Source organism: Heloderma suspectum, chromosome 5, assembly GCF_057233095.1.
Source record: "Heloderma suspectum isolate Gila_16-S chromosome 5, 16-S_ref, whole genome shotgun sequence".
Lineage (NCBI taxonomy): Eukaryota > Metazoa > Chordata > Lepidosauria > Squamata > Helodermatidae > Heloderma > Heloderma suspectum.
In genome coordinates this window covers 137,704,903-137,732,120 of record NC_139462.1, presented here as the reverse complement: position 1 = coordinate 137,732,120, position 27,218 = coordinate 137,704,903, and the positions used below count along the sequence as shown (strand labels likewise).

Genomic DNA, 27,218 nt, shown 5'->3' with positions numbered 1-27,218 from the left:
TTAGTGCTCAAAGGATTTCATGTACATTATTGGCTGCCTTTAGATGATCAAATCCTGGCTTATGGATGAGCTTTGTGCACCAGCATGCAGCCCCTTTGCTCTACCCTATGCAAAGTGAACAAGCCAAGATGATGGAGTTAACCATAGATCCTGGTTACATCCAAACTGGGAAGCTATGGTTAATGGCTTCCAAAGAAGCCAGGATTCGGAAGACAAGTTTAAACCATGGCTTCATATCCTGCCTTGCTTGGAAGCTATTAACCATACCTTCACAGTTTGGACATAATGGGAACTTATGGTTAACTGTGGCTTCCTGGGTTATTTTGCTGCTTGCGTGAAAGGAGGAGTGAAGTAGCAGCAAACAGGCTGCATGGAGGTGCATGAACGTCATGCATAGCCTGATTTATTATTAACTGCATCAGATGAACTGGGCCATTATCTCAGTAATTACTACAAGTTAGGTTACAGATGGGAAGGGGGCGAGTCTAAGATGGGGTGGGCAAGTTGTGGCTCTCCAGATGTTGGCTCTGACTGATGGGACTTGTGAGTCAAAACATCTGGAAGGCCACAAGTTGCCCATCCCTGGTTAATATGGCTTGCCATGTACTAATTTCATGGCAAAATATTTATATGATCTGAAGAGAAACCAGGGTATTAGTAACTAGTAAACTCGAGGGGGTCACAGGTGCCATGTTGGAGACCCATTTGCAGGTACCCACGGGCGCCATGTTGTGAACCCATTGGCAGATGCCCACGGGCGCCATATTGGGCAGCCAGATGTGGGCGTCATTGGCGGTGCCTGCAGGCACCATGTTGGACACCCATTTGCAGGTGCCGGTGGGTGCTATGTTGGGGACCAATTTCCTTCAGTGAAAACCTTTGGTGTACAGAATAATCAGTAAAGTAATAAAAGTAATAAACACATATAAAATTAATAAGTACAACAAATAAAATCAGGGCAAGGCAGAAACCAAACTATATATTAAGTGAGGAATCAGTTCAGATAGTTCCATCTGGCCAAGTGCTTTAAGTATAAACTACCTAAAGCCATGGCTTATGTGGGGTAAGAACTGAAGCCAGACCCTACAGATGGTATAAATGCATGTCACTGTTTTGAAATTGCGTTATGCAATTCTGGCTCATGAAACTCTGTCTGTCTTGCACTGTAGCCCAATCTGCTGTCTAGCACCTTATTGTCTAGAGAGGGGGAAAGAGGGAGGATAAAATGGGAAAATGGCACAATGGCACATTGCAGAAGAACTTGCTAATGGGGGTCAGTATCTCTTGTCTCTGTGAATGGGAAGGCATGTCTCCCTTGTTAAAAATAGCAAGCTTTTCCCCCTTGGCTTATTCCCATTCATGTGGGAGTCCTTAATTGTGGCATTCTTGAAATTTGTATGAGTTACTAGGGAACTCTTTTGGGTTTGCTGAGCTCTGGTCTTTGCCAGTTCCATTTTTAGCACAGTTGCTGCTCTTAGAAGAATTCTGTTATCTGAGGTGAAACACTTTTCTCCATTGATCAAGAGCTTTTGGCAGCAGCCCTACACCATATAGCACAAGCTGTGGAGAGAAAACCGATTGGCCTGACATCTTAAATCAAGCTGCCACTCCATGGCTGCTAAAAGGGGATGCAGGAAGAAACCAATTCTAAGCATAGCAGAATTGATGAGAGTTCTTCCCTTTACCTTGGTTGAATTAAATCAGTTCAGCCAGTCTTCTTTTACTGATCCCTTGTTCATCTTCATATTTTAAGTAGTTCACTATGAGATCTGCCTTAACAAGAGGCACTCCTGGTTTTTCTTTTCTTCTTTCTTAAAGGTAATTTTAGAATTATAAATACACAGAATTACATCAAAAAGCCCCAAAATTTCATTTTTACAATGGGCACATTATAACTTGCCTATGTATAAAGAGTATCAGTGCAGCAATTGCAGAATATTGAAGTACCCTTTACATGAGTACCCTTCCCAAACTAGGACTGCAACTCCGATCATTCCCAGCCAGCACAGCTGGAGGGCACCAGGTAGTGGAAGGCTGCTTTACACAAACAATCCAACCAGTCCTGATGCAGAGTTCCTCTCAGCTAATGTAATAGTTACTTTTAGTTCTGCGTTCCATTTGAATCTGGTTATATCTAAATTTGGAAGGGTGGCCTCTTTCAGATCCGCAGTTATGAGAGGGTGTTGTTGAGATCACCCCTGCCCCAAGGATTCCAGCTCAGTCAGTAAACCTGAGGTTTCAGATGCTCCCAGTTGTACCCAGCCCAAATCAAGTTGCTAAACAACAGAGTTGTAGAGTTTAACAGTCTCCATATTTTATAACAGAGTTGCAGAGTTTAACAGTCTCCATTTCCACCCAGCAGATTTTGATACAAGTAATAAAGTGTCTAGATGTAATGCTACATTTAAGTTAAGCCTTTTTTATCATGTTTAAACTTATAAGAGACTTCACCTGAAATATTACATCAGTAATCATAGAGAGATGTCAAAATTATTACAGGTTCATTTTAACCTGCTGATCTTGTATTCTTGTTTGATATTAAGTAGGACACTTGAAAAAAAGGCAGCTTTGTATATGATCTTACACTAATCATTAGCATACTTGATTTTGCTTTTTTTCTACAGTGAAACATCTATGAAAAAGTATTCTTTGAGAACATATTTGTTTAGTATTGAATACTGTTGGTCATGCATATAGGCAAACAAGAATAGTTTTTATCTCAGTAATTTATCAAGTCTCCTTTTGTTTCAGAACTGTGCTAAAGCTTAAGAACTTGTTGAAGGGTTTGGAAACCGCTCTCAGTGTTTTGTGAACATGTTAGCTGGGTATAATAAATACTTAGTGGCTAAATGTTGTTCCAGAAAGCTTGAGGGACTAACCTGCAGCAGGATTGTTACTTGCACCAGTAACACAATATCCCATCCTGGCATAATGGATGTGTGGGGAAGCCTTGATGGCAGAAGTGTGGGTAAATCCATCATAAATTCACACAGTGCTGAAATGTGGAATTTTTTTTATTTTTTCTTTAAATGTACAAGATGAATGTATTTGGATAGTGGCATCTATAGACAAATGACTTTTCAATTACTATAATAACTTATTGCCTTTAATATGTTTTGTTTCTCCCCACCCAGTGGCCTCAAACAATCAGAAGCAGAGTCCTGCTACATTAATATAGCAAGAACCCTTGAATTCTACGGAGTAGAATTACACAGTGGTAGAGTATGTTTACAGTCCTGTTTCTATGTTTAGAGCAACTTGTATGCTTACACTGGATCTGTTGTTGGGTGTTATAAGTTCATTACTTGCAAATCATTTAAAATTACAACTTTTGAGACAAACAAGAATAAGCTGCAATACTGTCAACTCTCAACTGTGTTTTTCAAATATTCTTTTCTTTGCATTTTTTACATAGTTGATACAGCAAGAAGTATTCTCATCAACAGTGAAAGTTAGCTGCTTCAATATAGAAATGTAGTGTTAGTATATAATTTTAGACTAAAACATTGCCTTGTAGAATACTGGTTGCCCTAGAATTCACCGAATTCCAGAATTACAATTTGGACAAAAGAAGGCTGACAATCCAAAGAGCTACTTTAGGTGTGTCCAGGGGCATGGGAATGCTGCACAGAAGGTTTTATGTATTTATGTTTGTTTGCTTTTATGGGAAAACAGCCCCTCCCCATCCTTCCCATATCACCAACTGTTGATATCACCTTCAGTTTTAAATGAGATTTGCTATGTGATATGCAGCTGCTGAGAAACCCCAGCCCAAATTTTCCTTGGAAATGCAGAACTAGTTATGAATTTCTTTAGATTCTGGCCCTAGTAAATACTATTGTAACTATCATAGCTCCCATTGTTACAACGGGCTATATTTATTTTTGCCCATAGAAGTCAGTTGACTTGTATGGATGAAACTAAGCTGATTGAAGTTTGGGATGCAGTTGAAGGTGCAGCAGTGACAAAAGTAAGCAGGAACTATAAGTACATAGTACTGGCAAACTAGTTAATCCATATTCACCAGTGAGCTCAGAGTTTCAGAAAAGCATCCACCTTTCTCACTAGGTAGAGGCAAAACCAAAGATACTGGTAACCACAGAGACGGGAGGAGGTTTTGTCCTCATTTCATCAGTCTTCCTAACTATTCTTTTCCCCATATAAATCAATGGGTGCAAGTAAACAGCATTGTCTGCCCTTATCTTGGTCTTTCAGGCCTTATGTTTTAAATCTCCACCTAGAGAACAGGAGTGGGCATTGCATAAAAAAGAAAGCATGATCAACAAAGAAGAGCCACCACTCCTTGGGCCAGTTCGCACATAATAGTGGCAAACTGTGGGTTAATTAGAGAGTCGGTGTGGTGTAGTGGTTAGAGTATTGAACTGGGACTTGGAGATCCAGGTTCTAGTCTCTACTTAGCCATGGAGCTCACTGGGTGACTTTGGGCCAGTCACCGACTCTCAGCCTAACCTACCTCATAGGGCTACTGTGAGGGTAAATTGGAGAGGAGGAAGACTGTGTAAGCTGCCTTGAATTCCTTGCAAGAGGAAAAAAAGGTGGGATATAAATGTAATAATCCCACAATTTGCCAGGTTACACGCTGCTTCCATTTTGTGTAAACAACCTTTGATTGGCCCAATGTGCAAACCCGGACTCATGGTCGAAGTTTGCACATCATGCTCACAACCTTTGATTAGGCTGATCAGCAGTTGTTTACAAAAACCAAAAGCAGCTGTCAGGCAACATATATTGCCATGAATTGTGGGTTAAATAATGTGGGTTAAATTGTGGGTTAAATAACCCACAGTTTGCTACCATGATGTGTGAACCACGTCAGTGCTTATAACAAAGCAAGATGGGGGGGATCAGTAGTTTGCCAAAATTCTTTGATTATATCCCAGCATGCTCACATAATTCCTTCTAATACCAGACTTACTAATCCTATGTCTCTAACGCAGTTAGTTTGGCAGTAAACAAGGCAGTTCCCAGATATGCAGAAAAATATTTGTAAATTAGAAGGGAGGAAAAAGAAAAACAAAAAACAGCCTGATGAGCATGTACAGTGGCCTCCAGGAGACATAGAATGATGTGGGTGTCAGCTAGGGGGAAATGGAAATGAAAGGAGGGAATTGGCCTGCTTGAACCCCTAACAGCTTATAGAATCCTAAAGCTGGGGATAAGGGTTAGCGGGTTGCATGCAATGAAATCAAAACATTTCCCTCCCTGCACTATATGGGGAAATTTCAGGAGGAGGAAAAGGAGAAACCTCTCTGCATCACCCCACTCCATTCCCTGAACAGCGATACAAGGCTCCTGTTCCAGGTTTACTGGAGCCCGGGGTGGGAGCACTCCTGTCAGGGACTGGGGATTCCTTGCAACATTTTGTTGTGGCCACCACTGTTTAAGTGGATTTTCCTTGTCATTAACAACATCACATATGCTCATAGTGTTGTCTACTAAACTGCAGTACATGCTGACAGTTGTTTGGCATGCAAGAACTCTGTGGACTACCTAATATCTCAGTATATACATTTTGGGGCTGAGTTCGCCAAAGTTTAGAAATTAGTCAATTCCTTCCTATCTGGAGTCATATAGTTCGTCATCTCCACACACATAGAAATGGAAAATTACACTTTCTTTTACCCATTAGTTGATTAGGGTTCCTAGTTTTTCAAGTCCCTGTCTTCAGTTTACTAGCTTTTCCTGTGGTGTGTGCTTATTTTTAGGATTTGCATAATCTTGACCTTATGATTGGAATCGCTTCAGGAGGAATTGCAGTATATAGAAAACTCATTTGCACAAGCTTCTACCCATGGTAAAAAAAGGTTTTCTACTTTATGTGTGAATAAAGTTTTAAAACTGAAGTTCAAAATAATAAATCTCTCATTCTTCTGAGGCTCCCAAAGGGCTTTCCTCATATTCGGGATGGCATCTCACCCTGGAGCAGATAAGCAGGGTCAATCTTCATTGTTTGTCTATAGGAAGGGAAGGGCCCTGCTCCCTCTCTGCCCCCCTACAGACCAGACCTGCCTACTAAACGGATCATTTCATTCTTATGGTGCTCCTAAGAGCCCAGCCATTTCTTCATTTTAAAAAATCATTTAGTGCTTCTCTGCTTTTCCCTCATCTTTTCCTAAACTCAGAAGGCATGGGGAAATCACTAGAGCAGCCAGAAAAGAGCCTTCTGTGCTGTGACCTCTCCCTCTCTCAGTTGTTGGTTTGGACAGAAATGCTTGGCAACAACATGGAGGTCCCTTTGGCCTCTCCTCAGCCAATGGGAATCATTGTGACTGGCCCCAACTGCCTTCCCTCTGATACAGGAGGGGTGGAGGGCTAGAACCATTCCATGGAACTTCCCACACACAGCCTATGCAGCAGGAAAGCATCCCATTGCCAACTGCATCTCTGGAAACTTAGAGCAGTGGTATGAGCCTTCCTGTCAGCCCAGTGGGATTCTGTCCTCCCCCAGCAGGCCCTCCCATGCTGCATCCCACATTGTTCAGGAGAGCCCCTTGAACCTCCAGAGAGAAATTTGCAAGACAGTAGAGAGGAAACTGGGAATTTTCCTTCCATGAACATAAGTTACCTTAGGGCCTAAGCAATTGAAACTATTGTGCATTCTGTTTCCAGATTGTCTATCAATGCTTATTTCAATTGTGCTGTGTTTTTAAAGCACTACTTAGTATAGCTTCTTTCTTTTCAGGGTGAACATAATAAAAATTTCTTTTAAGCGAAAGAAATTCTTTATCCAGCAGCAGCAAAAACATGTGAGTAGACTTGTGAAGGGTCCCCCCCACCCCCGTTTAAGGCTTACTGTGAGGAAACTTTTTACCTGGTTCTAAAATAGTCATTTTACAGATATTTATAGCTATCCACATTAACTATTTCTATATTCTCCTAATAAAGGTATCCAAAGAGCATAGTAGTAGAATTGGCATTTTACATGCCGCTCTAGAAGATAAAAGTAGTGCACCTTAATGCTGCCTTAGCCCTAAAGCAGGGGCACACAACTGAATGGGCATGCAGAAACATGTACGCATGTGCGCGCGCCCGCACACACAAGATTTGTGTGAGGATCTCTGGGGCAGTGAGTGGAGAACCCCTCCCCAGGGAATCTTATACAGATAACTCTTTCCTTGATTCTATTGCATTAGGAAAAGAGTGATCTTTATGAGGATCTCAGGGGAAGTGTGGACTGTAGATAATGGCAGTGAGTTTGGCAGCAATGGGGGAAGGGTCAGGGTGCTCTTGGGTGGTGGGGTGCAAGTTGCACACCCCCATTGTAATGGGAAGAGAGAGATTGATTTATTTTTTAAAAATTGCAGCATATTTTTATTGTTACAGAATGAATCCAGAGAACACATAGTTGCCTTCAATATGTTAAACTATCGAGCATGCAAAAACCTGTGGAAATCTTGTGTAGAGCTTCACACATTTTTCCAGGCAAAGAAGATGCTACCTCATGAAAAGAAATTACTCTCCCATTACTTGACCATGGGTTCTAGGACCCCGACCAAGTGAGTATGTGTTCCTAAACAGAATACTTCTGAATGTAATGTGAAAAACATATTGCATATCTAATATATAACCAAGTTTGTAAAAAAGTTAAGAGAAACTGTATGATGCAGAATTAGGGAGTTTTGCCTCTGTCATACACTTTTCTTGCTTTGCAAATTTCTGGTTGAACTCAGGATGTAACCAGAAGCCTGGAAATTGCCCCACAGGAAAGGCAGGTATGTTTTTTACTGGGGAGGGCACAAGTCTTAGGGGTACAAAAATAAATCAGCTTTAAGATCTTCATCAGCTGTGGAACATGGCAAGAGATAGGTAGCAGTGACTGAAACCCCCTTCAGATTTGGTTATTAGTTCTATCAGCTCAGTCTTTGGCATGTAATGTTTAAGACAAGCAGTTTAATGAAAGTTGGTGTTTTTCCGCATTAGTATTTCTTTACAGGCTGCCTGGCTGACCGGTATGTAGCTATTGTACACCTGGGGATGTCAGTTTGAAAATGGGACAGAAATGCAAAGTTATGATGACAAAAGCATTTATTCTGAAAAGATGAAGTGTTTCGGTCTATCAATAGTTTATATGTTGCTATGGTCCTCTAACTTCCATCAGTAAATCAGTCTGGGCAGAAAGAGACAACAGTGGTAGATTTTTCTGTCTTTTGCAGTTGGTGAGCCTATTGATTTATGCTAGTTAAATGTGAGAAGGGGGCTTTTCCCAAACTTGTGCCCTTTATTCAAGGTAATACATAATTCACTACTATAGTTCTGGCCTGAATCCCAGAATAATGAGAACAATTGCTGTATATTTGGCATCAGTTTCAGTGATAAGGTGAGATGATCCCTCTTTAAAAATTGGTTAGTGACAAACTTTTAAAGGGCAAAATGTTTCTTTGTTCTTAAGTATTAATCTATATTTCTTGTTGGGTACAGTCTCCTTACTTTTTAAATAAGATGTGTAGTAGATTGTTCAGGGTCTCTCTTCTCAAATGCAGATCATGATGCATTGCTAAGCATTTAATTCTGTATGTAATTAACTTGCCTGAAGCTGCGCACGTAAAGAATTTCAGTGGGGGTGTAGCTGCACAAGAAAAAACAAATCTGAAATTAACTGTGCTTAGCTACATCAGTCCAACACTGGCTTAACAGCATGTTTTAAAATGCAGTAAACTGACTGGCCAGCAAGTATCAAAAGGTTCTGTCCTAAAACTGAGCAAATGTCTTCGAAAAACTTGGGAAAAGATCTTCATAGGCTAGGATCCAGAGAACTGCACAGCACCAAAGGGGGCTTGGTACTTCTATTTCTCACACTGCATGCTCTTTCCAAATGGCAAAATGCTTTGATACTGAGGAGCCTTTCAAAACCAATTTGTGATAATGGCATGGAGCCTGCTATGCAAAGAGTAACTGTGGTTTGGCTGTCAGGATTGTGCCCTGGGCTTGTGTTCTCCCCCCAACCCATTTCCTCACATGCTCCAATTCCCTCCCTCGCTTCTGGGTTTGCAGTAACTATAGTTTTGCTGTTCTCCATCAGTGCATGGATAATATCCTGTAGTGGGTTACTTCTTCCACTTGCTTGAACAGGCAGAGCTCATGCCAGTTGTCTGGCTTGCCTGCTCTGCAGCAACAGTTCTTCTGAGGCTCTCTGACTCCATTATCAACTTTATTTGACACTTTGAGTAATGGTGTGAAAACTTTTTCTCTGCACCTAATCCTGTATTAGGTAGCTGGGACAGGAAGGGAGTCTGCCATTATGAATTCCTCAGAGCAAGAATTGAAAACCAGAACTGGGAGCATAGAATCATAGAATTTTAGAGTTTAAAGGGACAGTGGAAGTCATCTAGTCCAACCCCCTGCTTAATGGAGAAATCTTGCAACTACAGTCTCCCTGACAAATGTTCATATTATCTTGGCTTAAATATTTTCAGTGAAAGAGAGCCCACCGCTTTGGAGGCAGTCTGTTCTACTGTCAAACAGCTCATACTACTAGGGGGCTTCTCCTAATGTTTAGCCCAAATCTCCTTCCCTGCAGTTTTCATCCATTAATTCTAGCCCTGCCCTCTGGATCAATAAAAAACAAATCTGCTCCACTTTCTATGTGACAGCTCTTCAGATATTTGAAGATAAATATCAAGCCACAGTTTGCATTCTGCCAATAAATCAAAGGTTTTGCTAGGCATGCCCAAACCTTTGAACATTCCTAAAAATAGCTTTTTGGATCCTAATCATAGTATAACACTTCTATATAGCATAACTGTCAAGTAGGTATGCATACTGTACACACCGAGTGTTTTTGAGCTCATGTATGATGCATTCCCCCAGTCCAGAAAGAATTCCTTGCAGCATATTGGTGCCCTATCAACTGGTAAATGATGGCGATGTGGAGCAGACATCAGAAGGGTAACTCCTCTCTTCCTGGAAATGGCAGGTTCAAATAGAAAAAGTTACATCCCTCCCAGAGAGGAGGAACCCCTCTGTCTTTTGGCTCTTCTCTTCTCAAGAGCAGCAAGTTTGTACTGCTGCTTCTGAGCACCCACTTGGGGGTAGTGTTTTTTCTTAGGCCTGAAGCCATTAAAAAGAAAATAATAATAGAACCCCAATAAGATTTCTTTCTTTTTCCTCCTGACTGCCATGTTCTTAGACGGACATTTGAGAGGGCTAGGAGAAGGACTATTTCCTTTTGGGGCACCTTCATTGCCGAAGATGCTTTTTCTCTTCTTTGTGTCATCCAGTGCAACACAGAGGAGAGAAGAGGTACAGGAGGAGCAGCTGCTTACCACATATGCAGCACTCCACTCCTTGTTCCGGACAAGGGAACCCGATGTGCCTCAGTGTTCAGTTTTTCTTATCAACCTAACGCTCCAGAAGCCGGAAGGGGTGTGACCAGTCCACATCCAATCCCGCTCATACCTCAGAAAAGAGAGTGCAGCCTGCAGCCTGCTGGTCCCTGGCAAAGGAACGGCAGACACTGTGGCTTCACCATGTTCCTCAGTGAAAAGGATGAAGGTAGCCCACGTGTAGGAAATCTGGTGCTGACTGCTGTTCAGTCAGCACCAGTTGCAGCTATCGTTATGGGGACATACCCCATCATCAGAAGATCATCACATGGTGCTGACCCCTCACAATGCTCAACCCCATAGGAAATAGTGAATCAGTCCTTAGCCACAAGGAAGGGTAACTTTACCACATTGAACTCCTGGACATAAACAGCAGACTGGTGACTTGTCTTGCAAGACATAGATCACTACTCCAGCCTGCAAGCAACTGACAGGGGAATGGATAAACCACCCCCTCCCCACACCTTTACAGTGCAGGCTGTTTAAATCCAGACCCTGCAGCTTGACTAAATGTATAAATAACACAAGCTCCTATCTTAGGATAAAAAAACCTCTTGGCCCCCTAAACATGCAGCACCCCCTCTGATCCATTGGTACTTTTCCCCTCAGTTCATTGCCAACATTCTCTCCAGTGAATGGAATCTCTTGCCCTAGGGATTTCAAAAATTACTTAGCCCTACACAGTGTACCCATAGTGTCTTCACTCTCCACTGAAGCTACAGCAGCTAACTCCATTATGGGCTGGACTTCTCTATTATGGAGCTGTGCCCTTCTCCCAGAGATTCCCCTATTTCTAAGCACCATTGCAGACTGATCAAACCAGCTTAGATTTTGACAGCCTTAGCATCAGCTTAAAAGGGGAAGGCATGACTAAAACACCCCCTCCGGATCCCTTGACAGACAAGGGCCTTTAGCCTTTCAGCAAGGCCCCAGACTAAACAGGACATTGCTACTCAGCCCTCCAGCATTGATGCTTCAACCTGGGTGACCCTTCTGCAAACCCCACCCCACCTCTGTCAGGTTCTCATGGACAGCTTCCAGCCTCCCTGCCTGCCAAGGCCAGACCAACAGATAGACAAGGAGATGGGTGACACCCCCTGGCTCTGCTTTGGGAATGCTGTCAGAGATAAGCTCACTCAGGTTCTGACTTTCCGGAGGCTGAATAGGCCCAAGCCCTTCCAGGCTACTTCTTGTCAAATCTTAGCTGTAACCTACAAGGCCCGCTGCAGTGCTGAAGCTGGGCCCTGACAGAAAGTTTGACTTAACATGATGTGGTGTTCTGGTCAACGGGGAATGGAGCAGACATGCTATAGGTTATGTTGCCTAAGTAATGGGGGGGGGGGGCTTTATTTGTGCACTGCATTTGCATGATTACCCAGTTATAGTTAATCAGGGACTCCACTGGATTTTTTTTCTGTCCCTCTGTTTCTATTTTTTAACATTTTAACATTATTCTAACACTGCCTGAAACTCAGATTTATCTAGCAAGCTTTAGGCTGAAGAGAAGCCCTGAAAATATTAAGATGGCTTCAATGCTAGGTGTATTTGTTGTTAAGTATAGTCTGTTGTTGTTCTCCCCATCTTTTTACAGACGTACTCAGGACAGCTTACAGAAATTCAGTATAATAGGAAGTAATTTCAAAATAAAACCTAAAAGCAAGAATAAATTCACAAGCAAACCAAAGAGCTTATTATTCCCTTTCATCAATGAGAGCACTGTATATTTACATTGAAGGGAATTATGTTACTGTCCTGCTCCATCAGGCAGTCTGTCGTCTGCTCTAGGCAATGGCTCAGGCGAAGGGGCATGACATGAGGCAGCCAACGGGAGCAGGCCAAGGACAGGGCAGATTCGGGACCACGGCCAGTACTGCAGGTACCAGCTAGGGACTTTGGGTTCGGTTTCAGGACCATGGAGAGCAATCATCCAACTAGCATGCAGATAGGTTACCCCAGCACTGACCTGGAGTAACTGACAGCGTGACCGTTCAAGCTGCGGTGGCAGTCGCTGCGGCTTATCATGTCGTGTGAACCCAGGCAGAGTGACTTGTTACCTTGGTTAAGGAGCCACCCAGAACCCATCAGCTGTTCTTGGGTTCTGGGGTGGCTTGTGATCCAGGATAACAAGCCACTTGTCTGGATAAGCTGCAGTGACCAACCACCATGGCTTAAATATTCACAATGACAGCTGGCACGCATCACAAGCCACCGTGGCTTATTTAAGCCAAGTTGACAGCTGCCAGCCATGTGAACTGGCCCACTGTTTTATAGCCAGGCTAGGAGAATGTTTCTGGAAGCTTCACCCCCTCAAGTGCTGTATCTGGCTGTTAAAGGGCCCTTTTATGTAGTCACTGGCTTCTCCAGAGGGGTGAGGGTTGGAGGAGCAGGTTGGGAATGCTTCTCAGGGACTCCCTGTACACTGAAGGAGTCCAAGGTCCACTCCTTAGGGTCAGAGTTCAGTGGCATCTCCCAGTAGTTGCATGAAGAGGATACAAGATTTGAGGTAGAGAGCCCCAGTCAGCAAGATCGGGAACTGGTTCTGACACCACCTTGGAGTTGCTGTCACTGGAGGGCTCTCAGTCCTTGGCCATGACAGTTACCCTTTTACTTTCTGAGAATGAGATATAGCATATACGAAATGATTGCTCTGAGATACACAAGAACTTAAGCTTTGTGGAGTTCTTCAGACAGAAATGAGACCACTTATTAAACTACTCAAGGTGGCAGATGTGAAGAAGTACTATTCTCTAGGTCACAGACTGGTCTAAATGGGTGCCATCCAACATGTTTTGTAAGTGCAAACAAAACAAATGCAATCATGGCTCTTTGCTTTTGATAACTGCCAGCGTAGCCTGACTGAGAATTCAGTTTTCTGAAGCACTTTTTCTTGTGAGTCTTGAACGGTCTTGTATTATTTCTGGTCTTGCTATGGAGGCACTTCGAACGAGATCCATTTCACACCTGAAAAAAAGAAACAAAAACTTGTTGTTCTGCACAGAGTAGTTTGTCTAAAGTGCATTGCTTCATTTCAGATCTAATATTCAGTGCTGCAGAAAAGTCATAGGTGGCATGATTTGGAATCCAGCTATGAGGAGATCCTTATCTGTTGAACACCTAGAGACCAAAAGCCTTCCATCTCGATCTCCTCCAGTTACTCCAAATTGGTAATGTATTTGGGGGGGGGGGGCTTTCATAAAGGGAAAGGGGATAGGAGCACAAGATCACACTCCAGTGAGGCTCTGAATTTGCAAGACATACACACCACCACCCAAGCTAGAGTCCTTCCCTCTTTCTGGTTTGTGAGAATGGGAGAAATTGTTCCCAGCCCTGGCCACTGAGAAGAGTGAAAAGGGGTGTGCTTTGCCTGTAAATGCATACATATCTTCAGCACAAACTGTATACCACTGCCACCCTCCCAGCCCCCTGCAGGTAGTAACCAACACAGGGCTCTCCAGTGCTGTACCATCCTCACTCAGCAAGCGCCGAAATAGAGGCTGGCAGCAGGCACCTGAGCCCCAAGATTGTCGACAGAGCTTGCCATGCTGAAATTTGTCAGGTGGTCAATTGAGAGAGAGAGCCTTCTCAGCATTAGCCCCAAGTTGTGGAATGCCCTACCCAGAGAGGTCTGCCTGGCACCTACTTTAATGGTATTTTGGTACCAGGCAAGGATCTTGTTATTTTCTCAGGCTTTTAAAAACTCTATATATTTATGTTGCCACGCTGTATTTTAAGGTGGTTTTTAACTCTTGGGGGTTTTTTTTAGAGCTTTGCATTGCTTGATGCCTGTTATGATTTTAGTCTCTGCTTTGTTTTTATATTGATTGATTTACTATTGCATGCTGCTTTGTTTTTTTAATGTGGTTTGGGGAATTTTATTTGTGTGTTTATGTTTTGTACATAATCCTGAGAACAATTTCTAATAGAATGACTGAGAAAAGTAGATATTAGATTCCATAAGTGTTCATAAGTCTTAACCTGGTGCCAGAAATATGGATGAATGAGTAAGTTAATTGTCCTCATTTCCTGTGGAAGGGTGTAAGACCGGCTAAGGCAATTGAGGAAGTCCAAGTATTACCCTCGAGTAACCCGCAGCCCATATCCCCTAGAGATGTCTTATTTGAAGCCAGAGATGGCCACAGACATGCACTTGTAGGTGAGGAACCCTGTTCTCCTTGCCATCTCCTTCATAGCTTTCATCCATTGAATTACATCACCAATGGACTGCTGGTTTACCTGTGTCCAGTCTATTATAGCTGCTTGCTTAATCCCTTCTGTCCCCCATCCCCACAGTTTAGGCTTCCACTGTATCACAGAAGAGTTTCTATATGCAAGAGACTTCCACCCCCTTCCCCAGAGTTGTAGGGGGTAACGTTGAAAAGACAAAAAAATGAGACAAAAACCACTATAGGTCTGACTCCTCTTTTTCCATACAGGCACAGATACAGGGAGTATAGTTGCTCTTGCCGCTACTCCTGATCCTCTTAGATAAGAAGGCATCTAGTTCAGAATCTATCCCATCCTCACTTCCCAGGGACACCCTCCCATAATCTAGATCCTTCCACATGAGATCTGAAGCTCTTGAGCATCAAAGGTAGCTGGAGAATTTCTGGGGAATGAGGGGCAAGAGAATAATGATTTCAGAGCAGGCATTTCCCCTAGGTCTGCTTTCCCAAGGTTCTTGTCAAGAACTTGGATCCACTGTAATTCAACCAGAGTGATGAATGTCAATGTGCCCTCAAGCCTAAGACTACAAAACCTGTGGTGATCACCTCAGCATTCCCCGTGACAGCACCTTTCTGTCTTATTCCTTTTCTGGCTTGCTTTGATAAGCTTCTCCATAAAGAATAAGAAAAGGCATACAAAGCCGAATCCTACTATTGATTTTCTTAACGATATTGTGAAAGATCCAACTACCCCCGAGATGGATACTCCTCTAGTGGCACTCACCTCCAGCACTGCTTCCCTCTGAAACTGACAAAGTATCTTTAGCCCAGCATGATTGGCTGGCAGAAGCTGCTTGACAAATGGTTTTGTGGCTTTGACTGTGGCCCTAAGGGTATCTTTGACTGCCTTGGCCTTCGCCAGGGCCACCTCCACCTAAGACAACATGACCACAGCTACACGTAGTATGGACAGGGAAATCAAAGACATCCTCAGAAGGGTGGTCTTACCATAGATGACATATCACAGCTTGAAGCCAATCCATGACATCCGTTGTTGTTGCCAAAATAAATCTGTGGTTGTATAACTGGGGCATGAAATGCAAAGCTAAGGCAAGCCTAGGTAGTACTCCTTTCTAAGATTGCAAACTGTTCAGGCAACCCCTGGAGGTGGTCCTAGTAGAAACCAAATATAAGAAGGAAGCACTTTATCACAAGACATGGAGGGGGTGGGGGGGAATCCTTCAAATGTCCTCTCCGTTATATGTCTGAATATCGTAAGTCAAACCAACAGCTATGACAAAGACTGGGTTTGTGCGTCACGATAAGTCATGATGGTTTATAAGCTACTTTATAATTTTGGTCCTGATCCTGCAAACTTTCAAGGATTTACAGATGCCTTTTTGGTGGAAATGGGGTTTTCACTCTTTTGGGTGGCTTGGAGAGAGGAACTGTGGCATGAGGGCAGGGAGTGGTATCCAGCGCGAAGGAAGCTGGGATACCATCCCGGCCGAGTGGGAGGACTGTAGAGGGAGAAGGGGTGAAGGCGGGGAAAATAAGCTACCTACAGTAGCTACCTACAGTAGCTTATTTGTCTGATCGTGTGGGGGATACAGTAGGTTTTAAGCTGCTGTGAGTAGCTTATAAACCACCATGGCTTAAAAGTGATGTGTGAGCCCAGCCAGAGTTCGAGCAACTGATACTGAGTGCAGGAGCTTTTCAGCTTCAGAGTCTTGTGAAGAAGATAAAGTTAGAGACTGCATTCTTGAACCTAGCTACCCTACTTTTCTTAAGTAAAACACAAGTTCACAGATTATTTTTTTCCTACTTAAAAGTTGCTGTATTTATGGTGCAATCCTGTGTATGCTTATCTAAGAATAAACCCCATTGAAAACAGTAGCATTTAATTCTGAGTAAACATGCATAGGATTGCGCTGTTAATATGCTTCTTCTATCAAATGTGTGGGTTTTTTGGTGAAGAGGTGGGGAGAGGAGTTGTCCTGCATGTTATAGGTCATGGTCACTTGGAATAAATGAGATATGAATTTCAAATAATATTAGGAAAGCAATATAGTAATTTCATCAAAGGAAGCCTTGGATTGCATGTTGTGATATGGTATACTTCTCATATTTTAAATATTTTTAAGAAAGGTTCCATCATATCTGACTTCTGAATCCTACCTCTTTGAAGGAGAAGTCCTAGACTACGTCATGAGATTCGTAGACCACGACACTCATCTGTAGACAATCTTGCAAATGAGATTTCCTATATAACGGAAACAGAAGATGTTTTTTATACCTATAAAGTTTCCCCAGCTTCGAAAGATAGTGATTCAGAGTTGTCACAGAACCACAGTCCAGGGAGAAGGTAAATACCTCTACAAACAGTGTGATGTATTTCAATTATACTCTACACTGATAATTGGTAGTCTAATAAACAGCACAATAAAGATGGAATTTTAGTTGTGGGAGGAGCCACTGCAGCCTGGTGGTATTAATTTGTGTGTGTGTGTGTGTGTGTGCGCGCGCGCGCGTGTGTGTGATACGTATATTAACATTGTGTTAATTTTTCCTGCACCACAGAATAATTCTGAGGTTTAAATTATAACTGAAATGTGAAAACTTCTTCTGGGTTGAATCCAAATTTAGTCATTCTTCAAGTTGACCCATTGAAATCAAAGACCCTTGACTAACTTAGGTCCTATTGATTTCAACAGGTGTACTCTATGACTAAATTTGGATCCAGCACATTGTGTTCTTCAGTGCTTACAGTAATTTATTTCAGTGAGAACAAAGTCCCAAGTAATACAGGCCATAGACCTTAATTGCTAAAAAAAAACACACCACCTTATCCCATATAGTATTCAGTTAGAATATATTTTTCTACAACTTGAAATGTCTAATGAGTTAAAGATAATGAAGACTATGAAATCCTGAAAAATGTCCTATTAAAAGGAGTCCTTTACATTCAATCTGAAAAAAGAATCAATTTTGCATTAATGCTTATACTCTGTGGTCAATTTGGCTATTAATGTTGCACTTACTTATTTATGTATTTATTTTTCTCTTAACCAAGGAATATATTAGAAAATAATTCAGCACAGAATTCCTCATCTCAGACAGTCAATGGAGTTGGCAACCTTTCTGGGTCTTCTCCTTTGGATGGAACAGATAAAAAATTTTTAGAAACAAATGAAAATGTTACAAAAGGACTTTTAATTGATGATTCCAATCAATACTACTTTGATAAGGTATGAGAAGATGAAATAGGTAAATAGTCCACAATGTACAGTGTTGGTTGTGACAACCACAAATGCAGAGAATGATGGCTTGCGGTATGATTTCATGGTGCTTTGCCTCCATGTGAGGCTTCTTAGTTCAGGCATTGCTTCAGATTTATTAATTTAATTATTCCATACAATAGGTTAGATCCAGATTAGGTTAGTGGACTTAACTCCCATTAAAAGCAATATGAAAGTTCAAGTCCTCATGGTCATACTAGTCCTGATGGTTATATACTACCTCCAGTATCAGGCAGTATGCCTATATACACCCATTGCTGGGGAACATGGGCAGGAGGGTGCTGTTATACTCATGTCCTGCTTGTGGGCTTCCCGTGGGCAGTTGATAGGCCACTGTGTGAACAAAACACTGGACTAGATGGACCCTTATGTTCTTAAGTCATGTCTAATTTAAGTTCTATGGATTTCAGTCAGACTTAAGTATGACTAACGTAGTCTGGGTCCAACCCAATATTTTAGTCTGAACCCTGTGGGAAATCTGACAGGAGTTGTGGGGCTTCAGGATTGGGCTGAATCATTCCTAAAGGATGAAAATTAAAATCTTTTCAGTTGCACAAATGAGAACAGGGTGGAAATAGGCCATGAGCAAACAGTAAAACATGATAGCCAGTCAAAGAGGCAAATGGCCATTGGGGGAAATGTACACACCAGAGACATTTGGTGAGGATCACCATGTATAGATGTATCTATGCCAATGCTAGAAGCTTCCAAGCAAGGATGTGTGTGTGTTTGGGGGCAGAGTGGTGGTGGTTAAGTGCTTGGTTTCAAAGAAGAACATAGATATAGTGGGTATAACAGAAACTGGGTGGAATGGAGAGAACCAGTGGGATGCGGTCATCTTTGGGTACAAACTCTATAGGAGGATAAAGAAGAGTACACTGAGGGTGGTGTTGCTATGTATATCAAAAAGCACCTTGGGCAGTATCCAGTGGTGCCCTTGTGTGAGTGACCAGGTCTGCACAAGGGCACCATTGGATCCTGCCCCTTGCGTTAAACTAGAAACCTCAAAAGTGGCAGACTCCTCTACATAATTGCTGTAGGTGACAATACCAGACCCCAAAATAAATTTAGTACTGGGGATGTGCTATTGCCCCCTGAACAAAATGCTGAGGTTGATCTTGAGATGGATAGTGAAATCAGGGACGCATCCACAGGAAAGAGTAGCGTAGTCATGAGTGACTTCAGTTACCCTCACATGGACTGGAGAAACATGTGTCATGACAAAGTGGTAACATTTCTTTATCCTAAATGACTCTGCCCGAGAACAGTTGGTCTTGAAATCGACCAGAGGGGAGGTAGCCCACTTCATCATAAGTGGTGCCCAGGACCTAGTGTGAGTTGTGAGTGTTGTTGAACCAAACAGAAATAATGACCACAGTGTTTCCAGTTGCCAAGGAAATCCAACACAGGCATATTTGACTTCAAAAGAGGAAACTTCTCTAAAATTAGGAAACTCATAAAGGGTTGAAAGGGAAAGTTAAGAGAGTCAAATCTTTCCTGAATGCTTGGGGAATTTCTCAAAAGTACTCAGCTGGAATGTATACCGCAGTTCAGGAAAGGTTGCACAAAGTCCAAGGGATCACCAGCATAGTTAACAAGCAGTGTCAAAGAAACCGTTACAAAAAAGGTTTCCTTCAGAAAATGGAAGTGTTGCCCAAACAAGAAGAATGAAAAGGAATACAAACTTGCAAAAAGGAAATGCAAGCAGACGATAAGGGGTGCAGAAAAGGATTTTGAGGAGCACTTCACTGATAACTTCACTTCACTTCACTTAGAGGGGCCGCGGTGGCTTAGTGGTTAAGATGCTGAACTGCAGACCGGAAGTTCAAGACCCGAGTGCCGCGTGACAGAGTGAGCTCCCGTCTTCAGTCCCAGCTCCTGCCAACCTAACAGTTCGAAAGCAAGAAATTGCAAGTAGATAAATAGGTACCGCTTTGGCAGGAAGGGTAACAGCGTTCCATGCACCTTGGTGTTCAGTCATGCTGACCACATGACCACGGAAGCGTCTTCGCTGGCTCTTCGGCTTAGAAATGGAGATGAGCACCACACCCTAGAGTCAGACATGACTGGTTGGGGACACCTTTTTTCACTGATAACATGAAGACCAACAATAGCGACTTATTTAAATACCCAAGAAGCAGGAAACTGGTTAGGGGAGGTGGCTGGACTGCAAGATGTCATGGGAGTTAAAGGAGTATTAACAAAGGATAAGGACATTTCTGAAAACCTGAATGAACTCTTTGCACGTGTCTTCAGTGCAGAAAATGTAGGACAGATACCCATGCTTGAACTGATGGCTATATATTACCTCCAGTATCAGAGGGAATATGCCTCTAAATAACAGCTGCTGGAGAACACAAGCAGGAGGGTGCTATACTTGTGCTCATGCCCTACTTGGCTTCCCATAGGCATCGGGTTGTCCACTATGAGAATAGAATGTGAGAACAGAATCTGAAGTAAACAGGTTCAGGGACTGCAAAGCCTAGTGGGCTGAGGCAAATCCATACACCATCCAAGTTTCAAAGCATGTTAGCTGTTGCCTAACTGTTTGAATTGCATTCCATTTTATTTCAAGAGAAAACCATAGCTATAATTCAGAGTGGATGGGGTCAAAGTATCATTCCAAATCCAGCAGAGCTAAGAAAAAAGATAGAAAGGAGGAGAAAATGGGAGAGGGAGTTCAGCAAGACTTGGTCTTGCCAGAGAGAGAGTGCAAGAGTTCAAAAGGACTTTATTTTGAAGGGCAGGATCAAAGCAGCTTACATAGCTTAAAGTACTCTTCCTTATAGTGATCAGAGGTGACATCAGACCTCCACATCAATTTGGAACTAAGCCCAGAGGTGGAACTTCTCTGTTCTCTTGAAAAGCTCAGGATTTTTATAGGAAAATATAAATCCTTGTTATAAAGTCTCTTGTTTCCTGGGTACTGTCAACTTGTCTCATAACAACCTTGTTCTCAAAATGAAGCCACGCATATTGTGAGTCCTTTCACCTCTGTACTGCCTCTTTCCTGATCATGAAGGTTTCACTTTGGCCATCACTTCTTCAACAGAAGTCATTTCCTTGCACAGAGCCATTGTAGATATTCTTCTTGTGCCATCATGGCTCTTTTGCAGTGTGTGCTGGGTGTGCCTGTACTGCCTCAAAGACCACTAGCTGTCCATATGTGGGCATACCATTTGTTATAGGGTTTACATGTTTACAATCCAGCATGCATACACAGTCAACTTGTAGGTTGTTTTATATGATACCAGTTGTGCTGTTCAGGCTTACACATATATGCTTTATTCAAATATTAAACTGACATGTGGATGCCCAGTGATCAGGACAGAACAATCTCACTGTCCCACCACACATAGGCAGAAGATAATTCAAACCGCCTCATAGGTACAGGGTTTAACATGCTACACAAACCAAATGCTTGTTTTCACTGTCTTCTAGAATGACGTTATTGATGGAGACTTGCTTTTGATACACATCTTGCCAGATGAAGATGGGAAATTTGGGTTTAATCTGAAGGTAAAAGGCTCTGATAAAGTACTCTTGATAATCAAATATAGTTTGAAAACAAAATAGCCTTAGATGGAAAAATTCAGAAATGTTGCTCTTATTTTAAATATGGTTTCCCCCATAAAGTTTCAATAATGTGTGTGTGTGTGTGTGTGTGTGTGTGCTGTCAAAATACCGATAGATTTAATGGAGTGGTAGTGGTTCTTTCTTTCTCTCCCTCCTCTCCCCTGCTCCTGGTACAGGAACCAGGGGATTTTATTGCCTTTGGTTAGTTACTAGTGTTATTTTTGTTGGACAGGTTACAATGATTTGCATTAGTGCTGCCATGTGGACAGTAATTTTGGAAAAACCCGACCTCCAAGATTAAAAATGAGAATAGGAAAGTTGTGAACATGCCAGTGACAATGCTAGGTGCAGCTGTGGCTCACAACTATTAATCAAGCAGTGGAAGGATACATTTAAGGTCTTCTAATGGCTAGCTGAAATTAGGGAGGAACAAATCCTGACAGCTTTTGCTAGTCTTACCTTTTGCTCAAAACTCTTCAGATTGCCTTAGCAGGAAGTTTCGCATTTGTCTCAAAGCTTCTCTTTAGTTGAAAGTCATTACTGACTCTGGTTGAGACAGTGATTCTCTTTTATTCCAAGATTTTGCACTGTTCTGACAACTTAAAGGAGCAGTAAAATGGAAGTAAAATGCATTTGTTCTTATTCTGCTTTTATAGTGAGAGATTTGGAACACTGTTAGTACAGTCATCTGTCATCTGTCCAAGCTGTATTAGGCTTAGTTCTGGATAATCAGAATCTTTTCACAGTATGGGCAGTATCCAACACTGCCCCTGCACCTCCAGTGATTGTGCCAGCAGGGCCCACTTCTAGCACAACAACAAGCTAGTGCTTCGTAGAGCAGTCTCCAGAACAGGACAGTTCAGTGAAGCTCCCTTTTGCCAGCTCTGCTGACCTGTTCCATTACGAAAATTAGCATTTTGGCTCATTTGCAGTTGCTTTAGGAAGCGTCAGCTTCCCATTTCACCACCAATGGGTCCTGCTAGCACATGGGTAGCATTGGATACTACTGCCCATTATAAAAGATATTATTTACAAGGTATATATTTAGTCAATGGCTTTTCAGTAGCTAGCACTTTCTAATAAGACTATCTCAGAGTTAATCATTACATGTCTTTAATTATTAACCATTCTGAACCTTTAGGACTAAAGAAATCTAAACTATCTAGAGGGAAATACAACCAGTACCTCTTAATAAAGCAATGATGTAGCTCTTGGTATATGCCTTGTCCCTATCAGAAGATATGGTTCTGTTCAAAATAGGTTCTGTTGCATTCCACTCATTAAATGATTATTTTTATACATCAACACTGCATAAAATGTGATGAGAAACAGCATAAATTATTTAATGTAAGCAAACTAAGTGTAGCGAGCCTATGAATTTTGAAAGATTCAACTTCAGTCCTGCGAAATATTGTGTATTTTGGGCCTATGGAGGCCAGAACATATTAATTGTTCACTTAAAGCATGGATAGGAAACAGGGTGCCTCCCCCCAGATGTTATTGGACAGCAACTCCCATAAGCCCCAGCCAGCATGGCCAATGGCCAGAGATTCTGGGAGTTGTAGGCAAAAACATCTGCATGGTACCAAGTTGTCTACCCCTTTCCTAAACCATGGCCAGTGCTCAGGAATGACAGAAGCCATAGTCCAGCAACTTCTGGAGGGTCCCAGGTTCTTCATCCCTGCCTGGAAAAGCAGTAATACATTGTATTGATATGTTAGTTCAGTTTTCAAAATTACAATCTTATGCATCAGTGGTAGGCATCCTGGCGCCCTTCAAATGTTTTGAACTACTACTGCCATAATTCCTGACCATTGGCCACGCTAGCTGGGGCTGATGGGAGTTGCAGTCCAAAACATCAGCTCTACATTTATATTCAGAAGTAAGCCCTATTGAGGTCAATGGGACTGATTCTCAGGTAAGTGAGTATAGTTTTGCAGTCTAAGTCTGTTTATATTAACTATTTTGACATAATGTTTTAGGGTGGTATTGATCAGAAGATGCCTCTAGTTGTGTCCAGAATAATTCCAGGCTCCCCTGTAAGTATAGGGTTTTTTTGGATTTCCTTCATATTTATTTATTTATTTATTTATTACATTTATTAAATACCTCATTAAAAATATTTCCAGGCATTTTACAATACAAATAAAATAACAAATCACCAATCTGAAACTAATAAATATGCCAACACTGCATAAAATACAATGTCGTATTGCAGGGACTAGGATAATATAATAATAGGATTTTTATATTGGTGCAGGGAGGGCAGAGGTGAAAATTTTGGACAGGCTCTGAATGGTTATTTTCTCAATGTAGATGCATAAAATCAGACTCTGGGGCTCTGCTGGATTGCTCAATGTCTACTTGAGCACTTGCATTCCCAGTCTGAGCTGAATAATATGAGATACTGCTAATAAGTTCAACACAGTGTTTTAATTCAGAAATTTTAAATACACCGTAGCAACTATTCAGTCATTTCTTGATATAGGTTCTCAAGATAAAGAATAACACTGCTAATCAATTATTAAAACAATTATTTCACACTGTAGTGAAAGTCCAAGTCAAGAGATTTGAAAATACTGACACCATTTTCTCTGGTTTTATGGCAGTCTGATAAATGCATTCCGAAATTACTTGAAGGTGATCAGATAGTATTCATCAATGGCCGGGACATCTCTGAACACACACATGACCAAGTGGTGATGTTTATAAAAGCCAGCAGAGAATCGCACACAAGAGAGCTTGTGCTTTTGATCAGGCGGAAAGGTAAGCAGTATATTGTGCATTGTTATTGAAGAGTGGTATTTGTGGTAGGATTATGGTATTTAAGAGCATAACTTGTCTTAATAGATATGATCAGGATTATTATCTGTACATTACAAGTTTCTTTTCTTTGCAGGTCATTCTTATATTTCTGCAAAGAATCAATTGAACTATTGGAATCCCACAGTTTAATAGCTAACTATAGTCTTTGCTTTTATTATTATTAGATTGAGAGAGAGAATAGTTTTAGAGAGGTTTGCATAGAAATACTTAAAACTGAACATAGTAAATCATAATGATACTGGAATTTTGCATGAGGATTGCACTTTAATACTAAATCTGGGCAGGATGGAAAGAGGCATGAGTAGGGTTTTGACACATTCATGCTCCATGGATCACCCCAAGCCCCCTGTGTCCCACCAAAAAGCCATTCGGGAAATTTGGGGAAACCCACTGATGCAGCTTCTGTTGCGCTCAGCTTCATAGCACCTGTCCTGTCTTTGATAAGTAAACTTGCTACTCTGCCCATACGTAGGGCTGCACAGAGATGACAAAGAAGAAGGATGGGTTGCTTACCTGTCATTGTAGTTCTTAGAACGGTCATCTGTTCAGTCTTGCAACTGACCCTCCTACCCTGCTGAAGTTATCCTTGTGCACCTGTTTCCACTTTGCTTCTGTTTTTATAACTGCTGTGTTAGTCAGACATTTGAACTGAGAAGAAGGTGGGAATTATGTCCCTTTGAACATGCAATTGGTGAGTAGACTTGGGGGCTCTACCAAAGCCTTAGTTTAGCTATGGCAGCTTCCCAAAATAGGTTGTGCACCTGTGGCAGAGTCTATGTGTGACTGTACAGATGATCACTCAAAAGACTAAAGTTACAGGTAAGCAATCTGTCCTTCTTGGGGTGGGGGGAGGGGGAATTGTTACTGCTGGGTCATTTTTTGAAGTCAAGAGAGCTAGCATACTATTCTTGCATGGTCAATGCTTTTAGGTTCCCCACCCCCGCAACTTTGAATTTCAGAACTCCACTGGTCTGATCAGACATCATGAATCTGGTTATCCAAACAATCCCCCTCATGCGCAAGTTCTATTTTACACGTTCTGATTTTCTCTAACCATAGTTTGCTGTGACATTCAAATTGGCAAACAATAGTTAGTGCATTGTCTCTAAACTATCATTTGCAAACTCACTTCACCATAGTTCCAAATCATGGTTTTCAAGTGTGGCTCAGAATTAAATGTTTCCAATTACCTGCTTAGAGTAAGGCTGTAAATCCATGTCCAGGTATGTCAGCAAAACCGATTTAACATTTCTTGGAAGCATTACATAACATTTGTGACTTGTGTGTGAACACTATATATGTGATCCATTGGCCCTAAATTAAAAGTGGTCATATTCTGAGTGTATAGGCTTAAGTATTGACATCTTGCTTTGAGTAGTACCATATAGAGTCACAGATAAAACTGGTTCACTAGGTTGGCTCTTAGGCAGGAAACCTTTCTAACACAAATGACGTGAAGAAACATGTTGATAACCTATTGAATACGAGACTATACATAGCAGGAAAAAAGCGGCTCCACCTTCAGTTATGTACCCCTTAGAAATAAAACCCTTCTAGGGAGCTGCCATATTCCAAGATATTCATTCCACCAGTCAAACTTGTTTTCCCCCTCATTAGGGCAAGATTTCAGAGATTTGCCATGAAAGAAAAGAAAGTTACTTACCTGTACTTTGAAAGAGAAAACTGTGTCACACTCCCACTGAGCCAGCAGTTGGACTGAGGAGGAGTTGATCCTGCCCCTCCAGTATATAGCTTTATCGCCTCAGGATGTTTGCTTTGAAGCCTCTCCAAAGCATTTACTTTCAAAGGGTTTCCCAAGTGGACTAGTCTATCTGGGACCCATATTTGTGACATGTGAGGACCACTGTCAAAGAGCAACAGTTACAGGAAAACAACTTTTAAAAAATCCATTGTTTTATATACATTTTGTTGAACATATCTAAACATTACCTTTTGCAGAATATTTGTCTCTGTGTCTTTCAGTTGTCAGACCATTTGTTGAGTGCAAATCAGAGGATGAAGCTGATAGCTTTAATTTTCCGGAAACAATTCTTCCCACCTGTTCACAGTATGGTGAGACCCTCGAGGAGTCAATGGAACAACTGAAGAAAGGGCTAGAAAGTGGAACAGTCCTAATTCAATTTGAGGTAAGCAACCATCACATTATTGGTTCCAGTTTGAATCTGGCCCTTCCTGACCAAACCTGAAGAAAGCAGACAGACTTTCTGGCTGCTCTCTTTTTTCTAACTGACCTTTATCCCTGATCATCTGCTCCTTCACTTTATAGCATTTGCTCCAAAATGGAATCTTCAGTGTTCATCCAAGTGCCTTCTTTGACAAGTGGGGTGTCATGCCTTGCAAAGTGGTATTTTAAGTGATGACCTGCAATATTGCCTGGATTTTCTAAGCAAGCAGGAATTGCATTGGACTATTATTATACGGAATATAATGTTAGTTTTTCTGCATTAAGGATGTAATTTTAGCAAATCTTTGCTATCCTAGAATACAAACAATCTTAAAATGCTAAAAATACAACTGCAAAACATTTTGTAATATAGTTACTGAAGATGCAATTATTGAGACAGTTTGGATGAGCCCATACCACCACACATGTTTCAGCAGGAACCTAAACATGAACGGCAGCCATTTAATTAGCAGTTGTAATATTTAGGAATGTAATCTAGTCATAATCTAAATTTAGTTTACCAATATATTTGCATGACACACATCTGTCAAACTAACAAGCTGTATCCTCTTACAATTTCTTTAATGCTGTAAGCTTATTTTAAGAGCTTTAGCATCCAAACACGCATTCACCATCTCTCAATGTTGTGAATTATTAATGCAAATGAACATTTAGTTACCTTTACTTCCTTCTTCATGATCTCTATGTTGTTGTACACATTTGTTCTATGCCTGTGCAGAGCCTTTTCTTGGAACTTTCTCAGACTAGGCTAGCATTTTGGCAGACATCCGGTCCCCAGTGTCAATGCGCATGTTCAAGGGGATGT

The 27,218-nt window shown here is 41.7% G+C and overlaps 1 protein-coding gene across 6 annotated transcripts in view; it reads left to right on the top strand.

Moving 5' to 3' along the window:
- Nucleotides 1-27,218, top strand: part of PTPN3 (protein tyrosine phosphatase non-receptor type 3) — a 119,165-nt gene that overhangs the window by 33,870 nt on the left and 58,077 nt on the right. For 4 of the 6 annotated variants that reach the window (XM_084857558.1, XM_084857554.1, XM_084857559.1 and 1 more), the window contains exons 9-19: nucleotides 3,135-3,222; nucleotides 5,727-5,815; nucleotides 6,704-6,767; nucleotides 7,345-7,517; nucleotides 13,376-13,507; nucleotides 16,695-16,871; nucleotides 17,580-17,754; nucleotides 21,247-21,324; nucleotides 23,364-23,420; nucleotides 23,991-24,147; nucleotides 26,191-26,354. In XM_084857558.1, the coding sequence (XP_084713684.1) occupies nucleotides 3,135-3,222; nucleotides 5,727-5,815; nucleotides 6,704-6,767; nucleotides 7,345-7,517; nucleotides 13,376-13,507; nucleotides 16,695-16,871; nucleotides 17,580-17,754; nucleotides 21,247-21,324; nucleotides 23,364-23,420; nucleotides 23,991-24,147; nucleotides 26,191-26,354 (1,354 nt within the window). Of the gene's footprint in view, nucleotides 1-3,134; nucleotides 3,234-3,897; nucleotides 3,971-5,726; nucleotides 5,816-6,703; nucleotides 6,768-7,344; nucleotides 7,518-13,375; nucleotides 13,508-16,694; nucleotides 16,872-17,579; nucleotides 17,755-21,246; nucleotides 21,325-23,363; nucleotides 23,421-23,990; nucleotides 24,148-26,190; nucleotides 26,355-27,218 lie in introns of all 6 variants that reach the window. The other 2 variants (XM_084857560.1, XM_084857556.1) reach the window with 2 other exon arrangements.